The 22,806-nt window shown below is 47.1% G+C and overlaps 1 protein-coding gene across 1 annotated transcript in view; it reads right to left on the bottom strand.

Moving 5' to 3' along the window:
- Nucleotides 1-271: 271 nt before the first annotated feature.
- Nucleotides 272-22,806, bottom strand: part of ABCA13 (ATP binding cassette subfamily A member 13) — a 388,752-nt gene continuing 366,217 nt past the window's right edge. Inside the window, exons 55-58 of the mRNA XM_060247734.1 lie at nucleotides 18,345-18,437; nucleotides 7,951-8,056; nucleotides 5,435-5,572; nucleotides 272-419 (exon numbers count right to left, since the gene is read on the bottom strand). Of these exons, the coding sequence (XP_060103717.1) occupies nucleotides 324-419; nucleotides 5,435-5,572; nucleotides 7,951-8,056; nucleotides 18,345-18,437 (433 nt within the window). The 3' untranslated portion in view covers nucleotides 272-323. The remainder of the gene's footprint in view (nucleotides 420-5,434; nucleotides 5,573-7,950; nucleotides 8,057-18,344; nucleotides 18,438-22,806) is intronic.

The following is a 22,806-nucleotide window of genomic DNA, read 5'->3' as shown; positions in this document are numbered from 1 at the left end:
CAATCAGATTTGGCTACAGAACGATGTCACCGAGGGAAAAGGAAGCGAACCGTCTGCATTGGAAAATTACCTCAAATGGGAGATCTTTTTTTAAGCTTGCCAAAATGCTCACCCAAAATGCTCACCAAACAGAAATCGTTTTTGCTCCTTTCCACCAAAACCACATAATTCCTCATCAACAAAGTGATGCTCTTGAATTTCCTAAATACTTATTTCCTCCAAGAGCTGGCATCTGTCAGCGGGAAGCTACAACATTTCATCCTCCCAGCCTGCCTATCTGGTGGAGAAGGAAAGTCTTGTGGTGTGTTGGATGGCAGCCGGCCTCAAGCCGATGCTGGCAGGTGGCAGTCATGACTGGTGCGAGATCCCTGCGCCGAGTTCGGATCCTCTTGGTCTTGAGTGGCAAAGTTAATGAACACCTGCAGACACAATAAAGCGAGACCTCAATGAGAGCAGTGTGTTTAAAAAGGGGAGGGTTGTTTTTTTTTTGAAAGCTGGGCGTGGCTTGTTGAAATGGCAAGGATCTAAACTGAGAAAGGAACAGTTAGTCCAGGAGTGTCAAACTTATTTGTTATGAGGGCCGGATCTGACATAAATGAGACCTTGTTGGGCCAGGCCATATCAGCCATGTCGGGCTGGCCCAGGTGTGTACCTATTAGAGATTAGGAAGCAGAGATATAAATTTTATAAAGGACACAAACAAACACAAATGTATTTTTTTTTAAACTTAAAACATGCTTAAAATGTTAGCACTCATTGATCTTAAAGATGCTTTCTTTATATTTCTCCCATGGGACCCAGGGAACTGGGCAAAGGAAGCTCCGGCTCTTTCCTTCCTTCCCCAGGGGACTGGGGGGGGGGGAGCTGCAGCCAATAGAAGGAAGTGAGGCTTGTCTCAGTAGCTCTGCATCACGATTGAGAGAGCCTGGCAAAGCAAGCGAGAGGGAGAAGGAAGCAGATGACAGCCAGTTGCTCGGGGGCCTGATAGGAGGCTTCCGGGGGCCTGATTCGACCCCCAAACTGCATGTTAGACACCCCTGAGTTAGTCCATAATTACTTCCAATACAGTACCTAGCAGGACACTGGCTGCAATCCTAAGTATGCTTCACGGTAAAACTTACTTTTGAGTAGACCTGCTTAGGGTTCCTTCCTGTACTGGAGGGGGGCAAATTGTACCCTGACATCTGTCAAGCATGCATATTTCTGTAACACAACGGTGCCTTCAACAAGGAGCAGGTCACCCATCCTCCACCGCTCCCCCTTCTTTTACAACCTTTGGGCAAGTAAGAACTCCATCTGGCCCAGGGATGTTTACGCTACGGCCTGGCTGGTACCACTTTCATGCCGCCTCTCCCCCAGTTCACACAGACAATCTTACCTGAGCTGAGAGAAGTGCGAGAAAGGGAGATGTTTTTAATAGCCTACACTCCTTAGCAATAAAAGAGATTGTATGTAGTACCCTCTGAACCCATGACTCAAGCTGCATCTGTAGGATACCCTTTGAAGTTATCGACCGTTTTCGCACACAGCTTACCTTGCAGTCACTATCCTGTTCCCTCCGCAGCGTCTGTCGGATTTCCCACCATCTGCGCCGGAGTTACAGGAAGTGCCGCGGCTTTTGCGTAGCAAACGTAAACTGGGTTTTAGCGGTTTACATTTGCTACGCAACAGCTGCGGCACTTCCTGTAACTTCGGCGCAGATGGTGGGAAATCCGACCAGACGCTGCAGAGGGAACAGGATTGTGACTGCGAGGTAAGCTGTGTGCGAAAACGGTCATCCTATATAGCAACTGTGTAACGCTGTGTACGTCATTACTTCCAAGGCTTGTGTCCTTGGCAAAGCTTCTGAGTTTCTTCAATAAAGCAGCTTTTGATTCAGATAACCAAAGACCGATTCTTGGGCAATATCAATGCTTGACAACGTCAAATGTTTGAGCACCCTATGCCAGGAACCCTCGGAATGCTGTGCACCACACCCGGCCACAAGATTCTTCCGAAAAGTGTTCCTATCATATTGGCAGGTATTTTATTACAGCTTTATATTTTTGTTTGATTTTAAAGCCTTCCCGTCTGGATCAGCTCCCACTCTATCCGAATTACAACACTGCCCATTAAACAACAGCAGCAGCAGCAACAACTGGCATGATGAGTCTGGAACATACGTGGCAGGCATAACCTATTGTCTCCGATAAAACCGGATTCTGGGCAGCCTCCCTTTAGACGTTGTCAAATATGATGAGGGTTTTTTTTTTAATGTTTCTCTGGCTAACGTCCAGGCGCCATTTCCATGGTCTAACAAACAGGCCATTTCTAGTGCCATTCGCTGCCAAAAGAAAAGAGCTCCCCGCTCCCATTCTGACTACAGAAATTACAGCCAGGTTGTGAGATCTCCACGTGTTCGATAGTTAGTGGAGCATCGCGGCTGAGAAAGTGAGCTCTGAAGTCCCCAGTTCAAATCTCATCTCTGCCATGAACTCACACACTGGCTTTAGGCAGGTCCGGCTCAGCCACTAGGCAAACTTGGCATTTGCCTAGGGCGCCAGGAGGGGGATGCAGAATTGGGCTCCCCACTCCCGGTGCCTAAGGAAAAGGAAAGGTCCCCTGTGCAAGCACCAGTCGTTTTTGACTCTGGGGTGATGTTGCTTTCACGTTTTCACGGCAGACTTTTTACGGAGTGGTTTGCCATTGCCTTCCCCAGTCATCTACACTTTCCCCCCAGCAAGCTGGCGACTCATTTTACCGACCTCGGAAGGAAGGAAGGCTGAGTCAACCTCGAGCCTGCTACCTGAAAACCTAGCTTCCGCTGGGGATCAAACTCAAGTCCTGAGCAGAGCTTAGGACTGCAGCACTGCAGCTTTAACACTCTCACCACGGTGCCCAAGACAAAGGCCTAAATTTGCAACTCCCTCCTGCCGCTTCTGCCACCACCACCACCACCTCCCTCCCTCCCTTTCGCAGCACAGCACCGCACTCCTCTCACCCCGGCACCATCAGAAGAGTGCATTGCAACAAGGCTCGGCCCTGCCAGCTGCATCTGATCGGTCTTTGAAGAGAGCGCTGGAGGAGGCTTCACTCCTCCCTCACTTCCGGTTCAGGGGGCGTGGCCTGATATGCAAATGAGCTCCTGCTGGGCTTTTTCCACACACAAAAAGCCCTGATTGAGATCAGGTACGGATAGTGCTTTGAACATCAAAAATTCTACTTAGACATGTTATTATTATCCAGCAAAAAAAATGGGTTTGGCTCCAAGGTTTCCATTCTACTAATTGCTGAATTCTGTGCAAAATCTCTACAGGCTTAAAGGACTTTTTTCTATCAGTGGAATGCAATTTTTCTGCTTCCCACCTCCTGCAAGGATCCAGAAAAACAGTGCATGGAAGCTGGAGGTCTCCTCCAGGAGGAAAGGGAAAAGGAAAGGTCCCCTGTGCAAGCACCAGTCGTTTCCGACTCTGGGGTGATGTTGCTTTCACAACGTTTTCACGGCAGACTTTTTACGGGGTGGTTTGCCACTGCCTTTCCGAGTCATCTCCGCTTTCCCCTCAGCAAGCTGGGGACTCATTTGACCGACCTCGGAAGGATGGAAGGCTGAGTCAACTTGAAGCCAGCTACCTGAAAACCCAGCTTCCACCGGGGATCGAGCTCAGGTCGCGAGCAGAGCTTAGGACTGCAGGACTGCAGCTTTAACACTCTGCGCCACGAGGCTTTTAAGCCCTCCAGGAGGGAAGAACCAGGTAAATTTGCCCTACCTCTGTCAGTGGGTATTTCCCACCACCCTAAGGGTGAAGCTTTGCCCTGTTGGAAGAAAAACTTCCATGGGTGAAAATATGCACAGGGTGATTGCCTAGGGTGCTGGTCTTCTGGGGATGCCAAATATGTGCGGGGGTGGGCGGGTGGACGTCAGAAGTTCGCCTTGCCTAGGGTGCCCGTCTAGAGCCGGCCATGGATATGCATTGGTGGGACCCGCATCAGAGGAAGGTCCCCCATCCAAAGAAGGGCGATCTCATAAGCTTTGTTACTGGACTGGCTCTAGATTTCAGGGGACGGGGCAAGCGAGAGAGAGCTGGAGGCTTTTCCTCCTGCAGTGGGTTCTGGATCCTCCCTATATTGCTGCCATCTCTTTTTTTCCATTGGTCTTCTTTGCCATTTCCAGGCCCGCTGGAGTGAGGAGACACCCCGTAGCTTCCGAGATCAGCACCAGCTGGTGGGAAGGGATGGTAAGGAGAGAGGATAGGCAGCCAGTGACAGCAGGAAATGATTCCCTTGCGCTCCAAAAGACCCCCTACCCGTGATGACCCTTGGGGGCCTACTGGAGTTGCTCTCTCCTCCCTCCACCAGAAAATGGGAGATTGCTCCAGCACTCAGTCCATGCCAAGTGCCTAGCTATTCCAGCGGCTGACACGGGAACAGTTGGTTTTAGCTGAAGAGCCAGTGGCCCCCTAGCAACATTTCTTATAGGGGACTTCTTAAAGACTACTGCAAATGAGCCGGTGGAAAATGCCGCCATTTTGTAGCCAACCTACAGGAACCCCACAGGGTTTCCAAAGCAGAGATGGTTCATAGGTGGTTCACCGTTGCCTACCTCTGCATAGCTACCCTGGACTTCCTTGGTGGTCTCCCATCCAAGCAAAAACCCGTGTCGACCCTGCTGAGCTCCTGAAATGTGGTAGGGTAGCCAGGGCCATCGCGGTCTTGCCTGCAACAACTCCGCAGGCACTAAACGCAGGGCTGTTTTGAGCAGGAATGTGCAGGAACACATGGCAACAGGGTGTGTGGCCTAATATGCAAATGAGCTCCTGAGAGGTTTTTGCCCCTACAAAAAGCCCCTTGTGAAACAATGGTGGTGTCAGGGGGTGTGGCCTAATATGCAAATGAGCTCCTGCTAGTTTTCCCCCTATAAAAAGCCCCTTGTGAAATAATGGTGATGCCAGGGGGTGTGGCCTAATATGCAAATGAGCTCCTGCTAGTTTTTTCCCTATAAAAGCCCCCTGTGAAACAATGGTGATGTCAGGGGGTGTGGCCTAATATGCAAATGAGCGCCTGCTAGTTTTTTCCCTACAAAAAGCCCCTTGTGCAACAATGGTGATGTCAGGGGTGTGGCCTAATATGCAAATGAGCTCCTGCTAGTTTTCTCCCTATAAAAAGCCCCTTGTGAAACAATGGTGATGTCAGGGGTGTGTGGCCTAACATGCAAATGAGCTCCTGCTAGTTTTTTCCCCTACAAAAAGCCCCATGTGAAACAATGGTGATGTCAGGGGTGTGTGGCCTAATATGCAAATGAGCTCCTGCTAGTCCCCCCCCCCTACAAAAAGCCCCATGTGAAACAATGGTGATGTCAGGGGTGTGTGGGCTAATATGCAAATGAGTTCCTGCTGGGCTTTTTCCTACCCAAAAAGCCCTGACTAAAAGTATGTACTTAAAGACGAGGAGGCAATACCTGTTCTAAAGTGGTTTGGCTGATGGAGTAATGTTTAATTTGCAACGACATTCTGTTGCTCTCTAAAACTCTGAAAAGCTCAGCTAGGTAGCCCTGGTTTTGCGGCACGCAGTACTCCAGCAGATTAAGGTGCTGTCCCTAAAAAGTAAAAAGAAACCGTCGTCACAGAACAGTTCAATAGAACGGAGCACTTTTCACGGAGCGAGACACGTAACAGCATTGCAAAGAATGAGGCATTGTTTGGAATTCACAGCTATCAAATAAATCAGAGAGAAGCACTTGTTTGCTGAGGCTGAGAGACTGACTAACTTGGGTTTTGCATTCGAACACGTTTTTATTTCCCCTGATTTTAATATTTGGCAAACGGGGTCCGTGCCGTGAAATTTCCAGCTCGTGCTACTGATCTTCAATGATCTTGCACAGAAAACCTGGCATTTAAAAAAGCTCCCCAAGTTGATTTCTATAAAGCAGACCGATCAACCAGATCTGTATCCCTTCTTTCACTGGCATAATTTATTCAGCTGCTTGGACTACTCTCAGGGTGCTATCACGCCGGGAAATTGACACAATATCTCATTGCCAAAAAACCCCGCCTGAGTGTTGTCTGTTTCAGAGGGATCAGATACTGGTCGTTGAAGTGGCAGGATCCTGGCAGCGGTTGCCCATTCACACTGCTAGCCAGCGGTGGAATTCTAGCAGGAGCTCCTTTGCATATTAGGCCACACACCCCGATGTAGCCAATCCTCCAAGAGCTTACCAAAAAGAGTCTTGTAAGCTGTTGGAGGATTGGCTACATCATAGGGGTGTGGTCTAATATGCAAAGGAGCTCCTGCTAGAATTCCACCCCTGCGGCTACCATGCCTCAACCATGGACCTGATGCGGAAAGGGTTCTTTTGTTTAAAAAGTCTTCCAGTGTGGGCACTCAAGCACAGAAGCCCACAAGTGCTCCTCAGAGCGGAGTTAGGGGAAAAAAACCCTGAATGAACTTGCAAGTACAAAAGGCATGTGGGATGGCTCATGGTAAGAAGGGGAACTGGATGAGACTGAGTGAAAAAGCTGGCCGGATCCAAATCGATATTTCCTTCCCATTGTTTATTTAAATTTATATTCCTCCCTCCCCGCAAGCAGGCTTGGGGTGGATCACAACATAAAACAAACAGATAAAATCAATATAAATAACAGGTTAGCAAACAATGAAACAGTATAAAATTCCCTTCAGAACACAGGGTTTCCAGCTGGAAATATTGGTCTCAGACTTAATAAACTGGGCTGCATAAAATGGAAGATGATACTTCAGCAGTAGTTAGCAGTGCCAGGGAAAGCTAAGATCTTCCTCGACGCCCAATTGCCTCAACCAAAGGTCTCGTGGAACAGTTCTGTTCAGGCCTCATTTTGGGCAGGAACTCAGGAGCAGAGCTCCAGAACCTCAAAACTGTATTGTGCTCTTTCTTTCTTTCTCTCTCTCTCTCTCTCTCTCTCTCTCATCCCCTCCCGCCACCAAATACTTGCTTCTGGGCTCCACTGTTCAAACCCCCTGTGAGAATTTTGCTGAACTCTAAGATTTGACAGACTTTCTCATATTTCCCCCCACAAAAAATGGGAAAAGAACCAAAAACATATAAAGCAGGAAGATGGAAATCTTCCTCAGGCCAAACATGGGATTAAGTACAACCACGTAGCGAATTATTCTGTGCCTTGCTGTACAGAAAGAAAAGAAATCTTTGGGAGCTTCGGTCTCTGCGGAGGACTACACCATTGGAATCGTCGCCTGCACCCGTCTGTTATAAAAATTGGACATTTATTTGTTATTTAGTGACTTTGGGTGATTGGTGATGTTCCTTTAATGTTCATTTATGTATGAACCTGTTGGTGACTATTTGAGAGAATTTCTACTGGTTGCAGTCTTAGTAAACGTTTTCATAAAATTGGAAGCTGGTTTTCGTGGAGGTTTATACCTTTATTCCCGCTCCATTATCCACATTCTTTTTCGGTTGCACAATCCCCAGGTTGGAGCAGGGGATCCCCTGTTTTTGAGGCCCTCCCCCCACTTCAGGGTTATCAGAAAGCAGAGGAGGGGGAGGGAAATGTCTACAGGGCACTCCATTATTCCCTACGTAGACTGATTCCCATAGGGTATAATGGAGAATTGATCCATGAGTATCTGGGGCTCTGAGGGGGCTGTTTTTTAAGGTAGGGACACCACATTTTCAGAATGGCATCTGATGCCTCTCCTCAAAAGAAACACCAAGTTTCAAAAAGATTGGACCGGGGGGTCCAATTCTATGAGCCCCCAAATAAGGTGCCCCTATCCTCCATTATTTCAAAATGAGGGAAAGGCATTTAAAAGGCATGCAGTCCCTTTAAAAGCGATGGCCAGAACTCCCTTCGGAGTTCAAACGTGCTCCTGGCTCCATCCCCAAAGTCTCCTGGCTCCGCCCCCAATGTCCCCAGATATTTCTTGAGTTGGACCTGGCAACCCCAGGGCTTACAGACAGAAAAGAGATAAGTAACCTACCTTGAAACATGCACCAGGGAAATGGAAACGCAGACATTCCGTGATGGTCTTTTGGCTATTGGTTCCTTTGCTGAGCCACACCTTGACTGAATAGCCATCCCCAAACCTGAGACCATCGATCAGAGAGTGCATAGGAAAAGAGGAGAAGGAATGAATGCATAGATTTAGTTTACTTTCCAAAAGACATCAGATCAAGCAACTGGCTTGCTCACATATAACATTGTTGTTCTGTCTTTTGAATCTATACATACCATAATCAAATATTGTACCTTGTGACTGAAAAGCTAAGAATCCCCTAAAGAGAGATGCCCACAGAATGGAGGGAGTGCACAGAACTATGATCTGAAAGATGGCTGCTTGCTCAGTCTGCAATTTAGTAGGAAAAATCCCATGCATAGTTATAGGATGGGAGAGACTTGTCTTAGCAGTAGTATGTGCGAAAAGGATCTAGGGGTCTTAGTGGATCATACGCTGAGCATGAGTCAACAGTGTGATGCGGTGGCTAAAAAGTCAAATGCAATCTTGGGTTGTATCAACAGAAGTATAGTGTCCAGATCACGTGATGTGATGGTATCGCTTTACTCTGCTCTGGTAAGACCTCACCTGTAGTACTGTGTTCAGTAGCCAACCACATTTTAAGAAGGATATAGACAAGCTGGAATGGGTCCAGAGGAGGGCGACAAAGATGGTGAGGAAGTCCTATGAGGAAAGGCTGAAGGAGCTGGGGACATTTAGCCTGGAGAGGAGGCAGCTGAGAGGTGATATGATCACTATCTTCAAGGACTTGAAGGGCTGTCATATAGAGGATGGGATGGAATTGTTTTTTGTGGCCCTGGAAGGTAGGGCCAGAACCAATGGGTTGAAATTAAATCAAAAGAGTTTCCGGCTCAACATCAGGAAGAACTTCCTGACCGTTAGAGCGGTTCCTCAGTGGAACAGGCTTCCTCGGGAGGTGGTGGGCTCTCCTTCCTTGGAGGTTTTTAAACAGAGGCTAGATGGCCATCTGACACCAATGCTGATCCTATGAATTTGAGGGGGAGATATTTGGAAATTTCCTGCATAAAGCATGTGGCTGGACTAGGTGAACCTGGAGGTCCCTTCCAACTCTATGATTCTATCATCCTGCTTCTACGAGTCCCCAGATGGTCCAGGCTTGCCTGATCTTGTCAGACCTGAGAAGCGAAGCATGGTTGCTCTGGCTTTATTTCATTTATTTATGGTATTTGATTTTTAGCCTGCCCTTCCCATAGACCAGGCTCATGTTGCATCACCTGGTTAGCACCTGGATGAGAGATCATCCCCACCGTATGAAACACTATAATGGGTTTCAAGTTTTTAAATTATTATTATTGACTGTCAAGTTGTAGCCGACTTATGGTGACCCCTCTAGAGTTTTCGAGGCACAAGTTGAATAGAGGTGGCTTGCCATTGCCTGACCCTGCAGAGCAGCCCCGAACTTCCTTGGCGGGCTCGCATCCACGTACTAACTGGGGCTGACCTAATTAGGATCTGCAAAATGCACAAGACAATAAGAAGATCTGGCAGCCACTGTATGATTGGCTGGGTGTACTATAAGGTTGGAATTTGAGACAACTAAGCGACAAAATATTTGTATATAAGAATATAAGATAAGGAGTGAGTACTGTATAAATATACTAAATACGATGGTGCAATTATAAGCAACGTGTATTTGTAAGCCAAAGTAAGAATTATAAAGAGACAGAATGTTATAAAAGACAAAATAGAAGATGCCAATTGTAAATGATACATAGATTGAGTTGTGATTGAACCGGATGTATATGTAACAAGAAAGAAAACGCAAGTGAGAGAGACATATGAACATATGAAGCTGCCTTATACTGAATCAGACCCCTGGTCCATCAAAGTCAGTATTGTCTTCTCAGACTGGCAGCGGCTCTCCAGGGTCTCAAGCGGAGGTTTTTCACACCTATTTGCCTGGACCCTTTTTTGGAGATGCCAGGGATTGAACCTGGGACCTTCCGCTTCCCAAGCAGATGCTCTACCACTGAGCCACCGTCCCTCCCCAATTTGGTCTCTTCCTCCAACCCTGATTTTCCCATCATTTCCTGTAGAATCTTCCCTTTCCTATACCTGAAATTCAATAAAACTTTTAATTTGGAGGGGGGGGGCGGATTTGGATCTGAGATCTGATACTGGGTTCATATTGCTTAAGTTGTTCGTTCTCCACTGGAAGAGAGTTGTAGGGTTAAAAAGATGTTTTAAAAAGACATTTCCCTTCAGGGTTCTTGTTGATTTTCAAAGATCTGAGAAGCTGGACAGTTCACACATCCAAACGGTTAGTCTAAATCATACACATCAGCCTGCTTCATGCTCCTCAGATGCAGCACATGCTTATGCCCCATGGTGCTCTGATAAGGTGGATACAAATTAACTACATGGGTATGGCCAATGATGTCTTTTCTTTCATACATCTAAAGGTAAAAGTAGTCTCCTGTGCAAACACCAGTCGTTTCCGACTCTGGGGTAACACCGTATCACGGTATTTTCATGGCAGACTTTTTAATAGGGTGATTTGCCATTGTCTTCCCCAGTCATTTACACTTTACCCCCATCCAGCTGGGTACTCATTTCACCGACCTCGGAAGGATGGAAGGCTGAGTCAACCTTGAGCCGGCTATCTGAACCCAGCTTCTGCCGGGATCAAACTCAGGTTGTGAGCAGAGAGTTCGGGCTGCAGTACTGCAGCTTTACCACTCTGCACCATGGGGCTCTCTTCCGTACACCTAGCCAGGGCTCTTTTTTTTGTAGCAGGAACTCCTTTGCAAATCAGGCCACACAACCCTGATGGAGTCATTCCTCCAAGAGCTTACAGGGCTCTTAGTACAGGGCCTACAGTAAGCTCTTGGAGGACTGGCTGAATCAGGGGTGTGTGGCCTAATATGCAAAGGAGTTTCTGCAACAACAAAAAAGAGCCCTGCACCTAACTGCAAATTTTGAGCATGCTGAATGTAAAAACAGTTCTGTTGCATCAGACCAGTGGTCCATCTAGTCCAGAATCCTGTTTCACACTTTAGCCAACCAGTTTTAGTACTGACATTAAAAGCCTTACATGGCCTGGGACCAACATACCTGCGGGACCGCCTCTCCCCATATGAGCCCTGAAGGGCATTGCGATCGGCCAACCAACATCTTCTAGTTATCCCTGGCCCCAAGAACATCCGTCTTGCCTCGACCAGGGCCAAGGCCTTCTCGGCCCTGGCCCCAACCTGGTGGAATCAGCTCCCTGTGGAGATACGGGCCCTACCAGATTTGTTACCTTTTCGTAGGGCCTGTAAGACAAAGCTGTTCCGCCAGGCGTTTAGTTGAGGCAAGTGGGCGTCCTTTACTCTATTGCCTATACCATCGGCTATCCTCCCCCTTAGTGATCCATCATCTGAACTACTATATCCGGGCCACTGAATGATTATACCTAAATCTGCACTATGTGCCCGCCCGCCTTTGTTATATGATGTTGATATATAACGCTTTGTTTTAATTGGCTTCATTGGTTTTACTGTATGTGATTGGTTTTATTCGTATGTGATCCGCCCTGAGCCCGTCTGGGAAAGGACGGAATATAAATTGACCAAATAAATAAATAAATAGTCGCCCTGGAGGGGCAAGAAATAGGGCACAGAGTCTGATGTTGCCCCTGATGTTGCCTGGGTTTCAGATGTATGCTGCCTCTGAATACAGAGGTATTTTTTCTTCACCATGGACAGCAGCCATCGATGGGCCTATCCTCCATGAATCAGTCTAACACTCTGAGAGAGGATATAACATGTGGTAGATGCCAGAGAAAGATCTGAAACACGGCAGCAGTGGCTGGCTGGCAACCCCTTCGCCAGCCAATCCCTAATTAAATCTTTTAAATGCATAACATTGTCCCCACAGAAATGTGAGTGACAATAAAGATGATTTTACAAAGATGGATCGCGTTAACGAGGGCGTTCAATTTAGACGAGAACCAAGCGAAGGCAGCTTTTTGCAGGGGATCATTAATTCTTATCCATTTTCCTGGCATCCGTACATTAGCCCCCATGTTGAATTGCAGTGTGCAAAAAGGGCTGGTTTATGTGGAGATGTGCATCGGCGCCATCAAATGAAACCGTCGTATGCGGCAGGGCTTCCCAGGCAAATGAATCAAAATCCTGATTAGCAGACGACAAGCGATGTCTCAGCGGCTTTTTGGAATAATTCTTAATTTGGGACGGCTGCAAACACCGGCACACAAATAAAAGCTTTTCAGAATGAGACGGGGCATCTGGCGAGGAGCGTTTCGTTTTTGCCGCACCTTGAATGCATCATCCCTTTTTTTGGTCACAAAGCCTTTTTGTACCTGGCAAGCCTCAAGATCTCCCTTTGCTAGAATCGTCAGGCAAGCTGCTTTTTTGTAGTCAGCTGAGGCATGCGAGGAAATTAAACTGACCAGGTTTCCCCCTCCCCCTTTTAAATATTGTCTTCTCTAACGCAGCTGAAGCAATTACCCAAAGGAGCCAAGAAATGGAATTGCACAGAAAAAAAGCGTTCTTGGCTTGAGCTGGATGGCTGGAAATCTAGTCTTCAGACATCCGGCAGGCCATTGTTAGCCAAGGAGGAAAACGTTATTATGAAAGGAAACTGAGTCCCAAGAATGCATGCCACCCGCATTGGCCGAAAAAAAACCCAACAGTGCTACAAAAAACCAAGAAAGAGCTTCGTCCCGCAAGAACCAAGAGGCAAAAGAGAACAGCTGAATCTAGAAGATGTATTTTATACATTAATGATCAAAGTACACGTTATGATAGAGTTATATTCAGTCCAGAAGTAGGTAGAATCAGGACCCAGATTCAGCAGGAGCTCACAGGAGTGCAGCTCCTGAACTTTTCTGAGGGTTCCCCCTCTTCCTCCCCACCTACCTTGTCCATTGAAGAGTAGGTGCAGCTGCATAACAATTCTTGGATTAGGAGAGCGGACAGCCAGCCAGCCACCAGGGGTTTTGCCATGCCCCCAGCAGCCCTCATTAACCCCTGTAGGAGCCCACGCCACCCTTTCATCATTTCTTATGTGATTTTGGGTGGCTTGCTGGCCTTTTGACTGCGGGGGGCGGCGGCCCAGGAGAGCCCCAGGTGAGTGATGCCTGCTTGATCTGGCTGGCTTTTGGCTGGGGGGCAGTAGTGGCATATGCTAATGAGTTATGCTAATGAGCTCCACCACTTATTTTTCTACAAAATGACCCCTGGGTAGAATCATAGGTGAATGCCTGAAACAAGTTGAAGCTATTTATTTATCTGAAATATAAGCCGCATCCTCTCCTCAATGGAGGATTCAGGGTGGTTCACAGCATATACGACATAGTATTAAGATGGCTAATAAAACCTATAAATACAAATAAAATACAATACAATAAAATAGATGCTAAATAGACTTCAACCGGTTCTCAGTTCTGGAAGAGATCTATACATTCTCTTAATTAAATGCTGTGCAAAACAAGGCAGCCTTGCATGCCCTTTGGAACCTTAAGAGATCTCACAGGGCACAAATCTCCTCAGGGAGCTGGGGCAGCCACCAAGAAGGCCTTTGCCCTAGTGGATGACACACAGGCTGTGTCACGATGAATGCCAAAGGGGACAATGGGGTCATAATAGAAAAGGGAGTACCAAAGGTCTGAAGATTCTCAATCCTCAATTGTTTAAGGGCTTTATAGGGGTAGAATGGTGCCAGACTGAAATACATCATTGAGGTGGTTCTACAGAGACTTCATAATAAGTGCCATCAAGTCACATGCAACTCAAGGTGACTCCTCATGGGGTTCTCAAGGCAGGAGATGAACAGAGGTGGCTTGCCATTGCCAGTTTGGTGTGGTGGTTAGGAGTGTGGGCTCTAAACTGGGAGAGCCGGGTTTGATTCCCCACTCCTCCACATGCACCTGCTGAGTCACAGTTCTCACAAGAGCTGTTCTCTCAAGAGCAGTTCTTGAAAGAGCTCCCTCAGCCCCACCTACCTCACAGGGTGTCTGTTGCCGGGAGGGGAAGGAAAAGGAGATTGTAAGCCACTCTGGGACTCCAAGTGAAGGTGGGGTATAAATCCAATCTCCTCCTCCTTCTCCTTCCTAGCAACCCTGGTTTTCCATGGCAACCTCCCATCCAGGGGTGGAATTCTAGCAGGAGCTAATTTGCATATTAGGCCACACTCCCTGATGTAGCCAATCCTCCAAGAGCTTACAAAAAGGAGCCTTGTAAGCTCTTGGAAGATTGGCTACATCAGGGGTGTGTGGCCTAATATGCAAAGGAGCTCCTGCTAGAATTCCACCCCTGCTCCAAGTACTATCTGGAGCCAACCTGCTTGGCTTCTGAGTCCTTGCAAGCTCAGCTTAACCAGGGCTATTCCGCCTGCTAGAGTCTACATACAGCAGTGCAGCAATATCATTTTGTTGCCACAGAAAGGCGCTTGGTGAAGAATCGCTGTGGCCAATTGCAGGGAAAGGGCCCACTATTGGTTTGCAAGCACACTGAAAAATAAAACCCATTCCCATCGTTTCCCGTAGCCTCTGCCTGAAGTTTTTACTTGAGAAGGAAGGAAAAGGGTTATGCTAGTTTCTGCCAGACCACAAGCAACGAGATCTTGCTTATAGAAACAGGAAAGCTCTAACAGGAAAACAGCACCAAAAATCAGTGTTGCAGGCATATGTCATCAAGCGGGGATTGTTCCTTGCAGAGATCCTTAAACAATTATTCATCCCGAAGGTGCTTTAGCGGCTGGCTGTAAGTCCCCTATTTGGGTTTCTAATCAACTGCTTTTCATTATCGTTATAGGTGGAACTGTCTTGACAACGGACGTTTCACTTCAGCGCTTAAGAAATGGATTAATTGTTCTTTCCAAGGGTAATTGTTTCTCTTGTCGTGCCCAGCGCGGACTTCAAGGGCAGGCTCGGCTCGTGGGCCAGAGGGCTCTCGTTCGATATCACAAAGGTCGGATCAATAAAGTTAATCAAGCACACATTTAGAGGACGTTTGTTCCAGCTCGACTTCATAAGGCATGCTTTGCCACGCTCACGCGGGGTGGGCCTCCGCGACTCAGCAGCAAATGTACCCGGTTGCCTAACTCCTGCTTCCAGACCGCTGCCTGTTCTGAAGCAAGAGGCAAGAGGGAAGCGACCCGATCTTGAATTCTGTGAAGCTGCATGGCTGTGAGCATGTATTAATCGGGACCCCGAAAAGGAACATTTTCTTGTACAAGTGTGAATAATTTAAAAAGTAAAGGTAGTGATGCAAAGAAAATAACAGCCTTGGTGTAACTAACTAAATGTTCCCTTCCTCTAATGTCAATAGACTCACCACCCCGAGTGAAGGAACCCTCCTGCTGCAGACTCTCCAGAGAGAACACTTCCTTCCAGTTTCCACCCCTCTGGTCTTCACTGGGCCAGTTCTCCCTCCAAAACATCTGCCCATCCAATCAGAAGGACAGAAGGGATCCTGGGAAATGTAGGCCACGTAGCTACTCTAACACAGGCTTCCCTGGAGCCTGTAGATCACACTAGGCCTAGGATCATGACACCGGATCCGGGGGTCTTGTTCCAAGGTTGAACATACATGTGTTGTCCCTTCGAAAAGATTTAAAACCACATATATTGATAAGAAGAATCACGTGAAGTGTGTTTGCCCTTTACTTGTGGTCAAATGCAACAAATGGAAAGTCAGTGGGTTCTTGCGGGAGAGATTATGCACCCAGTTATTTGCTCTTTTAAAAAATTTAGATGCATGCATATGGTTGATTGACATTTGCCTTGATCTTTGAATAAATCTCCAAAAGGGACAAAGGAAGAGTCCATGGAAATAAAAGTAGGTATTTTGCACCCCTCTTGATTTTAAGCTTGCCTGGTATAGAATCAGTGCCCGATTAAATCCTGTGGAGGCCCCTAGCAGTCAAAATCTCAAGGCCCCCTAGGCTTCCCAACTCCCCCCCCCCGCCCTGCCGGGGGACCCCTGGATTAGCAGCCTAATCCCCCGCTCCCTAAAAATCTGATAGCGGGGGTGGGGGGTGGGGAGGGTGGAACGGCGTCATGTCTCTTTCCCTGCCTGGCTTCAGGCTTCTCCCTTCATCCGAGTCACAAAGACCTGCCCACCGCCGGCCTGCTATTCGCTCCAGTCCAGCCACCCTTCACAAGGTGCATGCTGGGACTTGTAGTCCTTGCATCCTCTCATATCTGCTGAGCATTATTCTCTATGTGGAGATTGATTCTCATAGGGTATAATGGGGAATTGATCTGGAGGTTTCGGGGGCTCTGGGAGAGCTGTTTTTTGAGGTAGAGGCACCAAATTTTCAGTATAGTATCTAGTGACTCTCCCCAAAGTATCTGCCAAGTTTCAAAACGATTGGACCAGGGGGTCCCATTTTATGAGCCCCTATCCTTCATTATTTCCTATGGAAGGAAGACATTTTAAAAGGTGTGTGGTTCCTTTAAATGTGATGGCCAGAACTCCCTTGAAGTTCAATTACGCTTGTCACACCCTTGCTCCTGGCTCCACCCCAATGTCTCCTGGCTCCACCCCCAAAGTCCCCAGATATTTCTTGAATTGGACTTGGCAACCCTAGGGCCCCCCTCGCAAGTTATCTCCTAATATCTCCTGCAGGCACCTTCTCAAAAGCCTGTTTGACAAAGCGGCAGGGGAGAGGCAGAGAAAGGCAAACTGGCCTGGGGCCCCTGAAGGTGTAGGGGCCCATAGGCCAGTGCCTATTCTGCCTGTTTGTTAATCCGGCCCTTCGAATAGTTCAAAGTCTAGCTTCTGTGCCACTGTATTTTGATGGTGATTAAGACTCATGATGTATACAGAATAAGGCTGATGCAAATCCAGGGAGGAAGCAAAAGAAAGGGGGTGGGTATCAGGAAGCATATTTGTTGCTGCAGGGAAGGGACATGAGTGAAATTGTTTAGGAGGCAACAAATGTTACAAGAGTTAAATTTCAAAGACAAATGGCTGCAGCTGGGTTCCTTTCCCTTGCCAAAAGTTTGCCGCTTCTATTATCCAAATAATAAGAAAGAGAAATTCCAATAGTCCTTTAGACAGCAATTGTGATAAATCTGATAGACTAAATTCAATCACTGAACTGTGAAATAGAGGGAAGCTTCAATCTCCCACCAACCTCACCAAGTCACTGTCTCACGCTGACGGCTCTTTAATAACCGTCAGCGGCTGGAAGCAAAATAATGAATAATCAGGACAGGACCTAATAGGCCTCGGCTGGAGAAAAGTCCAATTTAGATGCAGCGCTGGCCATGTTCCAAAAGCTCTCACCTGTACAGGACCTCCACATGGCCAGTGAGATACCTATGGCTGCCAAGCCCGCGGGCCAGGCAGGGGTTCTCCTGCTCAGGAGGTCCCCAACCTGCTGGCCCGCATTGGGTCGGTGGGGGACCCCCTCCCGAAGGCACCGGTGATGTCGCATGCTGCCCATTCTAGGAGCTTCTGGGGAAACTCTATGGTTTTTCCAGACGCTCTAGCAATTTGGGAGGGAAACTCTATGGTACCGGAGGCTGGGAGGAGGGAAAACTCTATGGTACCAGATGCTGCGGGGGACTTGGCAACCCTAGAGATACCACCTGTGCACTGTGAATGGGTAACAGGAATGCCAGTCATGTGAGTTCATTACACATTTCGGAAACTCGTATGAAAAGATAGGATGGAGTTGTGTCCTTGTAAAATCTGTGCAGAATCTAACCTTGTGGCAGGGGCAGAAGCCCCAGAACCGCTGCATTCTAACAGACTCTAAATCCACTCCAGGAACACAAAGGGGACCCAACTCCCTGATATGCACTATAGCCCAATTCCAACATCCCAGAACTGAAGTTCTCATGTCCAGTGAGTGGAAGATAGACAGGGGTCTTTTGTAGAAAAAGAGGTGGTGGAGCTCATCCAGGGATTGTTATGCAGCTGCACCTACTAGTCAATGGACAAGGAGGTAGAACTCTCAGAAAGGTTAAGGAGCAGTGCTTCTGTAAGCTCCCAATGAATCCGAGGCCTGAAGATGGATCAGATTCCAGTGGGTAGCCATGTTGGTCGGTAGAAGAAAGTTTGAATCTAGCGGCACCTTTGAGACCAACAAAGTTTTATTCCGGGTATCTTTGTATCCATGTAATGCCTTTGAGTAGGACTATAAGAAAAAGCACATAGTAGTGTGCAGCTTCCCAATGATGGAAAGTAAAAAACGTTTGTAAGCACAGTTTCATTTTCGGCTTTCCTGTATTTGCCACTCTAAAGCAAGCGCTAAAACAAAATTTCATACACATTTGGCAAAAATCCCGAATTTACTGTTTCAACTTTGGACATCTTCAAAAACAAATCCGCATATATATTTTTTAAAAAAGTATAATTCAATACATTCAAATGCAGTACCTATTTTTGATATGCTGGGGAGATCCGAGGCACTTGAACCTGCCGTTTACCATAATGGCCAGCCGCGTGCAGAGGGCTTCACACTCTTCCATGCTAGGCAGGAGAATTAAAAAAAGAAACCCACATTGTCAGGATGCAGGAGAGAGATGAATGGCCAAGTTTAATTAAAATGTGAGAGGATCCAGAGAACGGGATGAGATGGGATGCGTCACCCAATGTTTCTAGGGCCATGATTCAAAGAAAGAGGCCAACGGGTTATTTGTAATTACAAGATGACAGCTGGCAACGTCCCGTAAAAGCGAGCGGCCAAGTCGTTGTCCAGTTCCAGATGGATAGGCCCCAGCCTTTACAAGCCCCCAATTATTACAATCGGCAGGTTAATTAACTTCCCTTTGCCAGCCTCAGCTGCGAGGCTGCACCTTTTGCTCAACCCCAAAGGTCAGAACTGGAGCAAGGCGGGGAGGAGAGTTCTGCTGCTGACAAAGGCGATTTAGCTGCCTGCCCTGGAGGAGGAAAGGCTGAAGAGCCTGAAACCGATTCCCCACTCACCTTGTCCCGGTCTCGTTGCTCCTTTTCCCTGCGGGGCTGCTGCTGGATTTCGCTGCTGCCCTGCCCCTTTTCTAGTTCCCTCCACGTTAGACAGAAACCAGTTTTCGGAGGATCCTGCCTGCTGCAGAGAGAACTTGAAGAGAGGCGGGGCAACTCGCTGGTCCGGGGCAGTTTGTGCAAAATCCAGCAGCAGCCCCACAGAGAAGAGGAGAGTGAAAGCGGCGTAGGGCTAGTGGGAAATCGATCTGGGACTCTGCAGTTGAGAAAAGAGACGACCAAGGAGGGACATGATAGGGGTTTATAAATCTATGCATGGGGTAGAGCTGATTGACAAAGGGCAGGGCTTTTTTTTGTAGCAGGAACTCCTTTGCATATTAGGCTACACCCCCCTGATATAGCCAATCCTCTTGGAGTTTACAGTAGGCCCTGTAAGAAGAGCCCTGTAAGCTCTTGGAGGATTGGCTACATCAGAGGGGTGTGGCCTAATATGGAAAGGAGTCCCAGCTACAAAAACTTTTGAGAACTTTTCCTCCTTCTCCCAAAATGCAAGAACTCGAGGGTATCCAATGAAGCTGATGGGCAGAAGGGTAAGGACGGACAAAAGAAAATACTGGTTTACACAGGGAGTGATTAAAATGTGGAGTTTGCTGCCAGGGGATGTTATAGCAGGCCTGAAATAAAATGATATTAAGTATGCGAAATAATGCCAGAAGAAAAGGGAAGTTATCCTCTCTCACCCACATGCTAGAAATAGTAGAGTTAGCCAAAAGAGGAACTAAGCTTGCTGAAGCTTGCTGGAACAGAATATGGAATAGACACACCTAGGAAATGTCCTAAGAGCACAAAAATAATGAGCAAAAATGTTTATGATAACAGATTTGTGTTAAGATGTTAGTAATACTAATGTCATATACTACTGCCATATACTACAATGACATAATGCTAACGCCATTGCTCGTTGACAATGGAGGCTCAAGTTGCAGCCACTGCCAAATCCGCCTTTTTCCATCTCTGGTGGGCTCGGCAGTTGGCCCCTTTCCTGGAACACGACAACCTAGCGATGGTAATCCATGCCATGGTCACCTCGAGAATAGATCACTGTAATTGCTCTCTACACGGGGCTACCCTTGACCCTGACTCGGAAACTGCAGCTAGTGCAGAATGCGGTAGAGCGGCTGTTAATGAGGCTCCCTTGATGGGAGCATATTCAGCCGGTGCTGAAAGAACTGGACTGGCTACCTATTGTGTTCTGAGTCCATTTAAAGGTGTTGGTATTGATTTTTAAAGCCCTATATGATCGAGGGCCTATCTATAAGACTGCCTTTCTCCACGTGTTCCCTAGAGAGCACTGCATTCAGAGACACAACATCTACTGTCCATCCCTGGACCAAGGGAGGACAGGCTGTTCTCTACACGGTCTAGGGCCTTCTCAGTGGCAGCACCTGAAATATGGAATGCACTCCCGGAGCCCATAAGGGCCCTGCAGGACCTCTCTCAATTCCGCAGGGCCTGCAAAACCGAGTTATTCCGACAGGGCTTTGGCACTTAAACCGGGAGAGGACTACCACCTATACTACTGAGATATTGGAAGTACTATGGGTTTAACTGTTAGTAAAGGACAATCCCGCCTAGATAGTTATTTAACAGCACCATAAAATGGTTTAAAAATGTTTATTGTTTATTGTTTATTTAGTAGTGTTTATTGTTTGAAGTTTGATTGTTTAATTGTATTTATTGTCTGAAATTTTGAACTGACTATTAGCCACCCTGAGTCCGCTTGAAAGAGGGCAGGGTATAAATTAAAGGTAATAATAAATATATGGAATAGATTATGCAGCCCCTTCTTGTTCCTTTAATAATATGAAGCTTGTAATGATGTATAAGAAATAGGACTGTCCTTTACTGTAACTGATCTCTCGTTTACTGTAATTGATTAACTGTGAGTATAAAAACCTATGACCTTTATGAAATCGGGGCTCAGACCTTTGAGGCGCGAGTCCGTCTGAGACCAGTGCATGCTAATAAACTTTGCTGTTTTCCTGACATGCCTGTGACCTGGTTCTTGCCTTTCCACCAAGCGGCCTAACTTTCTGCTCCAATGTAGTGATGGTCACAGGAATAAACAGCTTTCAAACGGGCAAAGACAGATTTGTGGAGGATAAGTCTATCAATGGCTACTAGCCAGGGCGACTGAGGGGAACCTCCACATTCAGAAGCGCAAAGCCTCTGAATCCCAGAGCTAGGAGGCAACATCAGGGAAAGGCCTTGGAGTGGGTAGCAGGGTCAGACACAGCACCATGATGTACCTATCAAATGTCTGGAAATGTGGGAAGAATGCACGAGAAGCCTTTGCCACCTGTTTTCACCAGGGGGCTATTTAATCCATCTTTGGGTGCGATCACACGAGAAGTTTGGCCTGACCTAGCCAAGCCTCTCATCTGGATTAGTCGTGCACGACCACACACACACATCTGCCTCCTAAATCCCACCCATCCTTACCTCGTTTTAGGATGGGCTGGGGCAAGATTAAATAGCTACCAGGTACTTCCTGGTAGCAAATCTCTTAAGCATATGAAGGGTGCGTTTCCGGCTGTCTGAACAGCCCAGCTATGCAATGCAGGGACCCCACATTATTATTATTATTATTTATTAATTTATATCCCGCCCTTCCCAACAAGTGGCTCAGGGCGGCTCACAGCATAAAATTCCACATAATAACATTTAAACATAAAACAGTTAAAATTAATTAATACATTTAAAATTATAAAATATTTAAAATTATAAGACATTTAAAACATTTAAAACATTAGGGACAGCAACCTCTAATATAACTACACCTGGATTTCTTGTACCAGCTAGTCATAGGCCAGCCGGAAGAGGGTTGTCTTACAGGCCCTGCGGAACTGGGCAAGGTCCCGCAGGGCCCTCACATGTGTATGAGTAGTCCAAATGCTCCTCTTGTGCATGTGCAGCCCATGCCTCTCCCAGCAGCAGGGCAGGGGCTGTGTGAATGCCCCAACATGCATCAAAGAATACTGGCTTTTTCAAAGCCGAGATACTGCTCCACCAGATGCCTTGAGTGATCGCACCCTCTGAGTTATCTGAGAGCGGGGTGAGTGTGAGAGGGGGATGGCTGGCAGCTGTGCCTGACTGATCATGCACTTTTAATCCACCTGCGGAAAGTGCCTAAGTTGGGCCAAAATGGCCATCTGAATGCAGCCTTGGTTATGTATTTCAGCACACACCAGCTAATAGCTCAATATAGGTTAGCACGCCATCTTTATGAAGGTATCTTAAATTAGCATTGTTAAGAGAAAGTTTCTTAAATCCTCTTGACCCAATTTGTCCCAGAAAGACAACAGTCCATAAGAACATAAGAGAAGCCATGTTGGATCAGGCCAATGGCCCATCCAGTCCAACATTCTGTGTCACACAGTGGCCAAAAAAACCAGGTGCCATCAGGAGGTCCATCAGTGGGGCCAGGACACTAGAAGCCCTCTCACTGTTGCCCCCTCCCCCAAGCACCAAGAATACAGAGCATCACTGCCCCAGACAGAGAGTTCCATTGATACCCTGTGGCTAACAGCCATTGATGGACCTCTGCTCCATCCATTTCTTTCCCTCTTTTAAAAAATGTTTCCAATCACTTCCATTTTGATCAAAGAGAAATGTGAAGAGAGGAGGGGAAGGGAGGGAGAAGGTCTGCAAAATTTCATAGTTTCACTCTAAAGATGGTTTGAGGAAGCAACCCCCCCCCCGGTGGTGTCTAACGTAAAACAACTACAAAAGGGTGCTTTGCTTTCTCCTTAAAGAGAAATGAGAGAGAACTTCTTTTAAAAGAGAAAAAAGGCAGAGAATAAGAGGAAGCAGTGGCTATTATTTTAAAAAGTGAATTTTAGAAAAAGAAATCCCC

The sequence above is a fragment of the Heteronotia binoei genome, chromosome 10 (genome assembly GCF_032191835.1).
Source record: "Heteronotia binoei isolate CCM8104 ecotype False Entrance Well chromosome 10, APGP_CSIRO_Hbin_v1, whole genome shotgun sequence".
In the NCBI taxonomy this organism is placed as follows: domain Eukaryota; kingdom Metazoa; phylum Chordata; class Lepidosauria; order Squamata; family Gekkonidae; genus Heteronotia; species Heteronotia binoei.
This window is presented reverse-complemented; position numbering and strand designations above follow the sequence as displayed.